Below are 12,560 nucleotides of genomic sequence, written 5' to 3' on the forward strand. Positions count from 1 at the left end.
ACTGCAAAATGAACACGAATATTGCACAAGTATGCCAACTGGGATGTACCTTATTTTACTTATTCTATTGTTCTCATTGAGGTGATTTTGACTTTTTGGGGGGCATTTTGCCTTTTTGATTTGATAGGACAGGGTAGAGAGGACAGGAAGTGAAGTGGGAGAGAGAGAAGGGGGCGGGATCTGGAAAGGTCCGCGAGCGGGGACTTGAACTCGGGACACCCAAAGCACAACGGCGCTGTATGTTGACGCGCTGCCCTCGAGGCTGTCGGCGCAGATGATTTTGACATTCTTTAAAAAAAAAAATCTCAAAGTGATTCTTCTTGTGTGTTAATGTATCCATTTTGCCCAGGGATCCTCAAACCTGGCTCGCGAGATCCACTTTCCTGCAGAGATTAGCTCTAACCCTAATCAAACACACCTGAGCTTGCTAATCAATGTCTTCAGGATCATTAGAAAATCACAGGTTGGTGAGTTTAATCAGGGTTGGAGCTAAACAGGAAAGTGGATATCGCGAGCCAGATTTGAGGAGCCCTGATTTAGCCCAACTATAGTAGGCTAAGCGATGGCAACACCCCTAAAAAATATTTTTAAAAAGAATCTTTGACTAAATGGCTAGTCATGTGCTGTATTGTACCTCTAAAAGTAACTCTTGTTCTGTGACACTCTTATCAACCCTAACTCAGAATGGGGTTATTGTTATCAAGCCATTTCCATATTTTAGGGATGGACGCTGTGATAGTGGTAATAACTGGCTGCTAATTGTTATCACCCTTTCCTGGTGCTCACATCATGCAGTGACAGACAGAATCCAGTCTGGTCTATTTTGGTCCAGAATGTATTGCTTCCAGATGTCATGGCAGATTTTTATTCCAGCTGAATCGTAACTACCCAAGACTTGCCTGATTTTACAGAAGTCTCTTGACCAGTCCCTTTTTTTTGTCACCTCAGATAATGTCCCTTAAATGCTGTTGCTTGAGCATAAAAATAGGAGGGTGGAGAGTAGATTATTTCTCGCAATGGAAACGCTCAGTAATCCTGTTGTCCCAGAGGGGGGGAGCGGAGGAAGATGGGTGGGGAACCAGAGGCAGGACGCACAGCAATCCTCTCACAGGGGAGGTGCCGATAGTCATAGTCCCGCAGCTGTAGGGCTACACCAAAGCCCTGTTATGTGAACAATGAGAATGAAATGGATCTCACTGATCCATGAGATCCCTTAACTCCCTCTAGGAGACTGGGAAAGGTCATTCAACACGGATCCATTTATCAACAAATCATACCGCATTCAACCTGTGCAAACTAGCCCCTACGGTTCGTTCCTACTCGCCGAGCCCTCTTCAATCACGTATTACCGTACTTCAGTGATTGTTTGATAGTTGCTTGTTGACTTGGAAGTACCTCAGGTACAATGCTGATTGTACAGTGTCTATTTGAGTTGCTTGAGTACACAGATCGTTTGCACTTCCTGCTTGCTTCTGTCCTCGCTTGTAATCACTGATTAAAACCCATGATTTCCAAGAACACTAAATCGCACTCCACACGTCACAGTTTTCAAACAGGGTGGATTACATATTTAACTGCACTTAGAGTCATGCAAAGGTTTACCACTGCATTAATGCTGCGGTCTTTAACGTATTTGCCTGATTGCATGTTTTTTTTTAAGGTTCACGTGGGTCGGGCACACTTGGTGTGTCCCATCACAGAGTGCAGTGGTTTCTTGGAGGAAAGTTTGGTGATTTTGCACCTGTCCAGTGAAGAGCTGGCAAAATACAAGTACCTCTTAGAGCTGAGCAGACTGGACTCCAGCACAAAACCGTGTCCCCAGTGCAGCCTGTTTACCTCCCTGAAGGTTCATAGCCAACAGACGTCCACCAAGAGTGAACATAAGTATAAGGTCTGGTTTTTCGCTTGTTGCCCATTCTGTAGTTACAATGTGGAATTATGTGTCTAAACTCTGAATCAGAATGACTTTGTTTGCCAAAAGGCTTTCATGAGTAAGCAAACTGCGTGTCTGTCTCTTCAAATATTCCTCACAGATTCAGTGCACAAAGTGCCAGATTGTCTGGTGTTTTAAATGCCACGCGCCCTGGCACGAAGGCCTGAAGTGTCGAGACTACAAGAAAGGAGACAAGCTGTTGCGTCACTGGGCCAGTGTCATCGAACACGGCCAGAGGAACGCTCAGAAGTGTCCACGCTGCAAGGTAATGAACGTGCTCTACAAAAATGCACTGTACGTATACTGAAAACTAGATTTTCATTCATTTTTTGACATGGAAAAGTTATTACTTTATGTACTGTAATCCAATGTTCATAATAACACATTTGGTATGGCATTGACATCATAACCATGAGTGAGTATATTAAAGGGTTAGTTCACCCAAAAATTATAATTCTGTCATTAATTGCTCAACCTCATGTTGTTCCAATCCCGTAAAACCTTTGTTCATCTTCGGAACACAAATTAAGATATTGTTGATGAAATCTGAGATTTTTATGATCCTGCATATATAGCAACAGAGCTACCACATTCAAAGGCCAGAAACGTAGTAAGGAGTGGGACATCGTTAAAATAGTCCATGTGACATCATTGGTTCAACCGTAATTTTATAAAGCTACGAGATTACTTTTTGTGCACAAAAACAAAAAAAATAACTTTTTTCAGCAATTTCTTCTCTTCACTAATTCAGCAATCTCTTCTCTGAAATTGAAATCTTTTGTAACGTTATAAATGTCCTTACTGTCATTTTTTTTTAATGCATCCTTGCTGAATTAAAGTAATAATTTCCTTAAAAATAAATAATTCTTACTGACCCCAGATGTTTGATTGGTAATGCAGGTCATTTGCATATAGTCTTGGTGATTTTTACAGTAAAGATCAATTTGTTAACATGAGTTATATATAATATAATATCTTGAATCAATTCGTGTTCATTTAATACATTAACTAATGTTTATTTATACAGCTTGAATACAACTTTTTATGTTAGCTATTGCTTTACCTAATATCAATAGAACCTTATTTTGAAGTCTGACTGAAGTCTTAAAGGTACGGTAGCAAAAACAAGCCTTCTTAATTTTAATTTAATTTTAGTCAGAGAGAGGTGAAAAACTCTTCTGTCACAGTTTTAAGTGCACAAATCTTTACTAGCCTTCAGGGGGGAAATAAAATGCAGTGTAAAATATGCCCCATATAAAATTAATAGGAGTTACATACAGAGTCAGTCATTGTAAAAACTGAATGTTCTCATCTGAGATAGTGAAGAAGGATTGTGTTTATTGTGTGTTTTTCTTTTCCTTTCCTCCTGTCTAACTTTAATTACGGTTTTGGGAAACATGGCATTCCAGTCATAAGACGTCATAAGACTGGGGTCTGGGCAAAGTGATCCTGAATTAAAGTTCCTCTTTCCACTGACACAACTGCAAGAGATCAACAAGTTCTACAAGGCGTTGCTGTTTTTCATCCAGACATGTGCATTCATGGTGCTTTGGAGGATACATTAGAACATGAGTGTTTGGCATAGTGCACATACCTGAGCCAGATACCTAAGGGCTTACCAAACATCTTTCAGTTAAGAACCTCCTCTTTGTGAACGAGTTTCTCAACTGATAATACTGAGAAGTGCATTATTTGATGGAATAATTGCAGTGTAATCATTGTAAATGGTCATTTTGTGAGCTCTAGGCTTTCACTAATTGAACATGTCAGTCGCTGGCCCAGATTCAAGAAAATTTGCCCCACTAGCTCACACGTCTGACTAGAAAGTGAAAAAATAAATGGTGCATCATTGTGAATTGATTACTCTTTGCCAGATGATTTCTTCTCCATACCAACAGATCCACATTCAGAGAACAGAGGGCTGTGATCACATGACCTGCACGCAGTGCAACACTAACTTCTGTTATCGTTGCGGGGAGAAGTACAGGCATCTGCGCTTCTTTGGGGATCACACCTCCAATCTGAGCGTGTTTGGATGCAAGTACCGCTACCTGCCTGAGAAACCCCATCTGCGCCGGCTGGTCCGAGGCTCTGTTTGTAGTGAGTTTGCAGCAGAGAGCACAACTTGATTTATTTAAGTTCTTTTGGAGTACTAGGGGTTACTTTGGAAAAATAACATTGGGTTATCTTGAGATTTCTTGTCCATTTGTTATCATAATGTGCTTTTAGGTGCTCTGCATACCAGCTTGTTTCCAATATACAAGTATTTTACTGTATATATATCAGTGTTTCCTACTGGACTCAATCACATTTGGAAATGATAATTCTTTAACTGTACATTTTTTAGATACAACTAGCTAGCAGTTAAGACAGATTTAAGTCTCACAAAACTTTACTAACTGACAATTTTATTTTGCCTTAAAAGAAAAAAGTTTAATGATCATTTTGAGTCAAACATGACCAAAAAAGTTGCATTATTTATGTATCATCTCTTTATTATCTTGATTAATTCATTTAGATTGCAAGCTCACCAATAAACATCAGTTTACAGACATACTGTTGTGTGTGTGTGTATATATGCATTTGTGTATATAACTGTAAAGTTAAATATGTATATTTTTGTATTTGTATACAGCTGTACAACCCTTGCACTTATTTTTACGCAGATGAAATACAAGTTCACTTCTAGGTTATATCACAAAAATAAATGGTTCTGACACAACTAGAGCACCTAATAGAGTTTCAGACCATGCTAGTTTAGTTAACTCCCTGATAACGCCAGTTAGTAATAGCACAGAGATATGACAGACTCTATGATCTGCTTTTAGTTTGCATATCTGTATAATTTACGTGAGCCGGTGTTTGTGTGGTGTCCTCAGGCTAGTGCAACGAACTGTAGTATAATACCCAACCATTCATACATCACAGACACAAATGTTTGGTCTACAGGTCACAGGGTTCACTTTAACCAACTGACTTGCTGAGAAAGACAAATGCACTCCATCCATTTCTTTTTAGTCCAGCAGTAGATAAGTATTCTAAATGTGTTTGTCTTTGTGAGCCTGAATGCTTTTCTGTTGCTCGTTTCACAGTGAGTAAAGTGCTGGTGGCTCCAGTGGTCATTGTCCTCGTGGTGGTTGTTGGAGCTCTGGCTTTGGTCATAGGTAAGGATTGTGTTACACTTCCTGAATCTCACAAAGCCTGTCAGGAACATGTCTGAGTTGTATTTTATTCCAAATTCAAAAGAAAACCGTTGATGTAATTTGCTTTTTATAGCAATTTTGTAAAATAATTGTAACATTTTCATGACAATAAAGCCCTTTTTTCAGTTCTATAGTGAAAATATAAATGTGGTTGTGACATGAAATACAATGGTTTTATTTCCAAATTCAAAAATGTGGAAAGGCAATATGCATATTGAGCATATTGGGTATCATTCAACTGTCTAGTCCAAGAAATGTATATTTTTAAATTATAAAAAGTAATTCTTGATATGCATCTTGGCAATATTTGTTTTATTGTCATTAATTTATGTATTATAATCTCTAATAAGAACATTAACAAGTCTAATGAAATTACATTTTAAAAAAGTATTTGAAAAACAAACTCACACATTTAGGAATTAGGAATTTGAGGAAAAAACCCTTCATAGTCCTGAAAGTAAAAACTAAAATCTTTATAATCATGAAAATACAATTGAAGAATTAATGAAAAAAAGGAAAAGAAAAAGAAAATAATTAAAAAAAATGTAAAAAATAATAATAAAACTTTTTTTTGTTGTTGTTTTTTAGACTGGTTTTCTGAACAAACTACCTTTGTCTTTAATAAAAACAAAAGTCTGTTATTACTGCTGCAACACACTCTTCATACTGCAGTTTATGGTTCTGTTGTAAACGACAGAAGAGATTTGTTCTCCACTTCTGGATGCAAAATATTTTAGCAAAACACATATTTTAGTTAGAATTATTGTGTTCCCAAATATATCAATATACTATACAAAAATAATTTCTAAATATCAATAGCTCAGCTTCCACGGAAGTTCTAAACATGCAGTGGATAAAAAAAACTGTATTAATTCGGTACACTGAACCTATATATATATATATATATATATATATTTGAATTTGGTTAATTGTTCTGTAAAACACATTATTGGATAGATGAGTTTCTTGTTTTCAACCTTGTTTCGTGTGACCGAGCTGTCCTGTGTTGTGACTGATCTCTCTGCAGGCTTGTTTGCTTTGCCTATCTACTACATCTGTAAGAGGAGGAGGAAGCGCTCACAGGGGTCTGGCTGCTGGCTGTGCTGATTCAGCTTGGGTCATCCTGCTCAGGACCTGGACACACAAGCACCCTAAAAATAGCCCTGGGTGCCAAGTGACCGAACACATACAACAATCACGACGAGCAGTTTTCCTGTTCGCTGCATCTCGTGAATATCCTCAATTGCACAGTGACCCTTTCCTCAACATGGCGTTTTTGGCATCGTGATCAAAGTCTAATTGAGGAGATTCTGTTTTTGGAATGTTTTATTTATAACCCCCCAAACAGATTTGAATTCAGTTCATTTTTAGGAATGGAACTATAGACTGGTAATAATTTCCTGCATGATGTGTTATGCAGTGCAGCCACACAGCATGAATGATTTTGTCCTTCAATATATTTATGACGTGCATCAGATGTTATAATCTGTAAGCGTTTAGTGCTTGATGATGGAGACTGAGAGTTGATTAATTAATGTCTGTCCCTCTTGATCCCCTCTCTATTCCTCCCTGGCCTTCATGCTGTGCCAACATCCGCAGGAATTTGCATGATCAACAAAACACGTTTCTGTCTACTGCACTGTGGAAAACAAAGGGCCCAGAATTACAGGGGACCCGCAGCTCAACGCCAAGACATGTAGGTCATCTAGGTCATGCAAATCAGTACTGTGTCATGCAAAAGTGTTCAAGTTCTGTGTTTGCACAAATCTAAAGCAGTAAACCAAACTCAAAATACACTGTGGGGTCAACAAGACCACTCCGAGACCACTTTTGAAAATGCAATTTTTAATCTCTCTAATTTAATATTTAAATTAGTTCACTGCCATTGTTAAGTTAATATAACTTGTGAAAATCTGAAATGTTTTTATTAATACAAATTATATTATCAGCATAACAATTAGAGTACAATAAAATGAAATGAAATGAAAAATTTACATGAATTGAAATTCTCCAATTTAATATTTAAATTTAAATTAGTTCTCTTATAATTTAATTTGTAATGATAAAAGCATTTAAAAAACTAAATTTTTAGTTTTTTATGTTAATATAAGTAATAACATGTATGTATGTATGTATATATATATATATGTTCTTTTTTATTACAAATTTTATTATTAGCATAACATATACAGTATATACATACATCATTTTAAAAATGAAAAATCTAAAATGTTTTTATTATTACAAACTATATTATCAACGTCACAATTAACAGTGAAAACAATTGAAATGAACTGAAAACTTGAATTTAGCCATATTATAATAGTCTATTTTAGCAGTCCTGGATTGTTTTCAAGTCAACATGAAATCCAAATTCACCCTATTTACTTTATTTATATTCAATATCTTATTGTGAGCGATTCATCTGTGCATGTGATATCTGGGGGAAAACTGTTTGAATGAAACCTGATCATGTTATCCAGCATGATTTGAGAAAGATCCAAAGAACATCTCACCATCTGTTGGAGTTCACATGATTAATATCAGAACTATGTGACCTAGAAATGAAGAATTGTTGAGAATATTCATAATGTTGATTTTGAATCCCAGATTTGCAGTGTGGTTGACTTTCATAACCCACACTGAAGCATAGTGCATGCCTTACACCTTGAACAAACTGCTGGACGCATAACCATTTTCTAATCGAGTGTATATTATTCTTAGATATGTTCATTCAAATTGAAAGTCCATAATATGGAAACTTTGTTTGAGCTTTGCACACCGAGATGTAGCCACTGAGCGGTACACTGCTCAAGACTATCAGCCCAAATAGGCGTCCCTTTGCTGTATATTGCACAGTGTTATAGATTCATATCCACTGTAATCCATTGCCACATGTTGGGTTTATTTCAATCTCATGCTGTTACAAAAACCGAATACTGTAGCATGTCAACAAGTATATAACCTTGACCATTAGACATAGTATATTATGGTACATGCAATGAAATTGAAACAAAAGGCAACCCCTAAAGCTTCAAGTCCAACGTCTGTCCCATGTTTTGATTTGAGCTTGTCATTTAATACTCAAACAAAGGCTGGTCTGGAGGAAAGCCAGAAAGAAAGCACAGGAAAAAGCGTTGCAGGAAAGGTTGTAACCATAGAAACGTGGTCTGGCAGGAGTATCAGGAATATGAGTATTAAGGCTTAGAGATACTCATTTGGGAAATGCTCTATACAAAATCATCAATGCAATGCTACCTAATTCAACTCTCTGATTATAAGTGGTTGCCAGGTTTCATTTCAAAGCTGTTATCCATGGGATTTTGGAGACAATCAATTATGAAGATGCACTCAGTCCGGTATTGAATGCCACTGTTATTCTCAGGGAGAATTTAGTCACATCTGCTACACTGCTTTATCACTCCAGTGCAGATAACTGAATTATCTGTACGTATATTGAGGAAGACGCAACAGAAATCAGTCAGAATGTTAGCTTGGGCTGTTTTCGACATGCTAACATTATAAACCGAAAGCTTTGACTGCCAATGTGGTGGCATTGTTTTTATTTTTTTTATTTTTCTCCAGAGACGGTGCCTTTTACCAATGGGATTGAACTTTACTCAAAGGAACTCTATGAATGAGTTTATTTTGTATATTTTGAGAGCACATCTGCTGTGATTGTTTTTCAAAGACCGTAATATTTTATTCCCTAAATATACTGTAGTATGTGTCTGAATCTATTCCACAACACCTGTTACATTTGTGTTTTCTTTTTAAAAAAATGCACAGTGTTTTTTTTTTATTGTTACATTTGCTGCTGCACTTTATTTTCAGATTTAAAGAGTCGATTCAGGCCTGCAGACAGCAAATATATGTCTTTATCATATTTAATTAAGAATTAAAAGGAGCTGCCAACATTTGGTCTCACTTGGCTTTTAATTAGTGGTGTTTGCTAAGAACAGTATCACTATTATAATTGCTCATACTCAGGGTTAGTGATCTGGGTGGGGGGACTATATTATTTTGCCATGTATTCCATGCTCACAATTTGTGCTATAGATTCACTGCTGTTTAGGGTCAGTAGTTTAGTTTTAATTTTTATTTTTTGAAAGAAATGAATACTTTTATTCAGCAAGGACACATTAAATTGATCAAAAGTGACAGTTTTAAAGACATAATGTCACAAAAGTTTTCTCCGTCAAATAAATGCTGTTCTTTTGAACTTTTTATTGATCAGAGAATCCTAAATGGGTCATGGTTTCCACAAACATATTGACTGTTTTCAACATTAATAACAATAATGTTTCTTGAGCACCATATCAGCATATCAAGAATGATTTCTGAAGGATCATGTGACACTGAAAACTAGAGTAATGTGCTGAAAATGCAGCTTTGCCAGCAATACATTAAATTCTAAAATATATTAAAATAGGAAACAGTTATTTCAAATAGTAATAATATTTCACAATATTAGTGTTTTTACTGTATTTTAGTGAAATAAATGCAGCCTTGCTGAGCACAAGAGACTTCTTTCAAAAACATTTAAAAATCTAACCGCAAATGTTAAAAAGTTCATCTTACCATGCTACAGTGATTAATTCTAAACATGTTTATTTTAGCTAATACAGTAAAGCCAGAAAAACAAGTTTACACGTTTATCACGTAACAAATTCGTACTGTAGCTATACAATAGGTGACTGTGTGACCTACATCTACATCAAGGAAGTGTGTGGTGACAGTGGTCACTGCTGAATGAAAGCTTACTGCTGTGATTTGCATGTGCAGCGAGATAAAATATGCAAGTCTGACCACACGTTGGAGTAAAATAACTATTGTCTTCTTTTTCTAATCTACAGAGCTGTTGTCCCTCTCATTATGTGGTCTGGGTGCAGCTGTCAGCTCAGCTGAACTACCAGCTGTCACTAGCTAAGTTTAGAAACGTCAACCAAGTGGCAGGCTACTAGCTTTTACAATGAAACACATGAAAGCACATTTTGATATAGTGTCATTATGCTGAATTCCTCATGTCATTCCAAACCTGTATGGCTGTGGAAAACAGAAGATGTTTTGGAAAAATGTCTTAGTGTTTTTTGTCTATATAGGCCTAATTGATGTCAATGGGTTCCAATATTGTTTATGTTCAATTTCAAATAAAAAAGGTCATACAGGTTTGGAGTGACATGAGGTAAGATAATTTTTTTTAGGTGAGCTATCCCTTTAAGTCAAGGATTGCCTACATCCTTATCTGCATAGTGACACTGATGTGCAATTTTGAGCATTTTCCATTAGAATATAATTTTATCCATAAGTGAAGATCACCATCTGGACACAGAGGGTGGTCAAACAACATCAGCAAGCAGAGATTTCAACCTGTCACATGACTCACGGTTTCCTCTGATTTCCTTCTATGTCCCTCCCTGCTGGTAGTCTCTGATAATGCACATTCCAGTCAGATCAATTTCCTGCCTGTCTAAGCACTTTGTTAGGGTTTGCTGGCCGAAGAGCTGCTTCCTGAGGTCAGCTGACTGACTGACATCCTGTTGACACCAGCTCCACCACTGTAACAGGCTCTAATAGCAGTGCAGGCCAATGAAGAATGACAACAAATATCAATCTCTGTCAGTTTAATACAATAAACGCGTGACTCACAATTGTATGTTGTAGTTCTTACTCTTAAAACATGGTACTGCAAATATTATTGACTTATTGACGCTTCCTCGTTTATCAGTAGTTTTTGATGAGTTGTATTTATGTTTACGAGTCATAAAAAGCCCATAAACTATATGAATATTTCAATGAGCAAACTCAAATGAAAATGGGTTGTCAAATAAATATCATGTTGTGGTAATGATGTTTTTGGGAACTATTGTTTCTTGCGACTTCTGGATTCATATTTGAACACAATGCTTTTTATTCGCCAAAATTAAAAGTTTTTTTAAATGACTGTGTTGTTGTAAAGATTTTCATGTACTAAATGTATTTTGTTTTGATCAGACACGATTTAGTTTGATAAGCTTTATTGTTTATTTAGCCTATGTTCGTTAAAATAATATATAATATTAACAAATAAATGCAACAATTAATATCATTATGAACTTTTTCAAATAAACACATATAATTGAAAATGAAAGTAGGCCTATACCTTATGCAAAACCTCATGGGAGGACATGGCAAAAAAATAGTTAAGTTTAAAAAGCAAATGCCATAAAAATCTCATTCCGTCATATCAGTCATAGCTCGTTATTTTCGTTAGTTCTATTTACACCAGCTAAGTAGTTGCAGAAGATGTTTTTTTTTATATATATGGTCATTTTGTACAAGTCTGACACCTGGTGGCCAAAAGGAGAATTTAAAAAGAATAATATTTTATGAACTCGGTATGCTCACAACTATGGAGAACGAAACCTGCAAAAACAATAAATAAATACACAAATAAATAAATAAATGTGTGCATAAATACACGTATTCTTGTTTAAATACATAAATAAATAATTATATATGTGATGAAAGAAGGCAAATAAATAATATAAATTGGTGGGCAAATGGAAAATGTTTAAGGAAATGCTAAACTCATCCTAACTATTTTCCTTTGATCACTCATTTATTTCTGAATGTAGTTCCACATTTATTTTTCCCTCTGCACAACCTGCTAATGAGAGGGTGTCAATTATACGCGCCCCCAGCTATGACATGACCCTGACCAAGTCCATGGCTGACACCCTCTCATTAGCATGTTGTGCGGAGGAAAAATAAATGCAGAACTACATTCAGAAATAAATGAGTGATCAAAGGAAAATAAATAGGATGAGTTTAGCATTTCCTTAAACATTTTCCATTTGTCCACTAATTTATTTTATTTATTGGCCTACTTTAATCATATGTTTAATTATTTCTATATGTATTTAAACAAGAATTTGTGTATTTGTACGGACATTTATTTATTTATTTGCATATTTATTTATTTATTTGTGTATTTATTTATTTATTGTTTTTGCAGGTTTCGTCCTCCATACACAACGCATACATATAAAAAGCCACTAAGAGACAAATAACCTGATTACATTCTGATACAGAACTGCCTTATACTTCCCATATGCACATGGTTGGAAGCAGACCAATTATAATCACCCATTTAATTAAACTGTGCCATTATTGTATGGGATCATCTATTCTGTTTGTATATCCACGCTTGGCGTGTTGTAGACTCATTACAGTTTTAACCTTCCTTATTACACTAATGAAGTTTAATAATTGTCTTAAAGCTCCCGTAATCACGTATCCCGTAGCCTACTTAAAAAATGAGCATGTTCTATTCTGTTCTACTCTACCATTTTTATATTTTATGTTGAATTATTGTTTTACATTAAAGGGGTCATATGATGCGATTTCAAGTTTTCCTTTCTATTTGGAGTGTTGCAAGCTGA

At 35.9% G+C, this 12,560-nt stretch overlaps 1 protein-coding gene across 1 annotated transcript in view; it reads left to right on the forward strand.

Moving 5' to 3' along the window:
* rnf217 (ring finger protein 217) overlaps positions 1-6,553 on the forward strand; it is a 13,917-nt gene extending 7,364 nt beyond the window's left edge. Inside the window, exons 2-6 of the mRNA XM_016470796.1 lie at positions 1,661-1,891; positions 2,034-2,198; positions 3,832-4,033; positions 5,026-5,097; positions 6,164-6,553. Of these exons, the coding sequence (XP_016326282.1) occupies positions 1,661-1,891; positions 2,034-2,198; positions 3,832-4,033; positions 5,026-5,097; positions 6,164-6,243 (750 nt within the window). The 3' untranslated portion in view covers positions 6,244-6,553. The remainder of the gene's footprint in view (positions 1-1,660; positions 1,892-2,033; positions 2,199-3,831; positions 4,034-5,025; positions 5,098-6,163) is intronic.
* Positions 6,554-12,560: the final 6,007 nt, after the last annotated feature.

This window comes from Sinocyclocheilus anshuiensis, unplaced genomic scaffold, assembly GCF_001515605.1.
Source record: "Sinocyclocheilus anshuiensis isolate Anshui unplaced genomic scaffold, SAMN03320099.WGS_v1.1 scaffold2322, whole genome shotgun sequence".
Lineage (NCBI taxonomy): Eukaryota > Metazoa > Chordata > Actinopteri > Cypriniformes > Cyprinidae > Sinocyclocheilus > Sinocyclocheilus anshuiensis.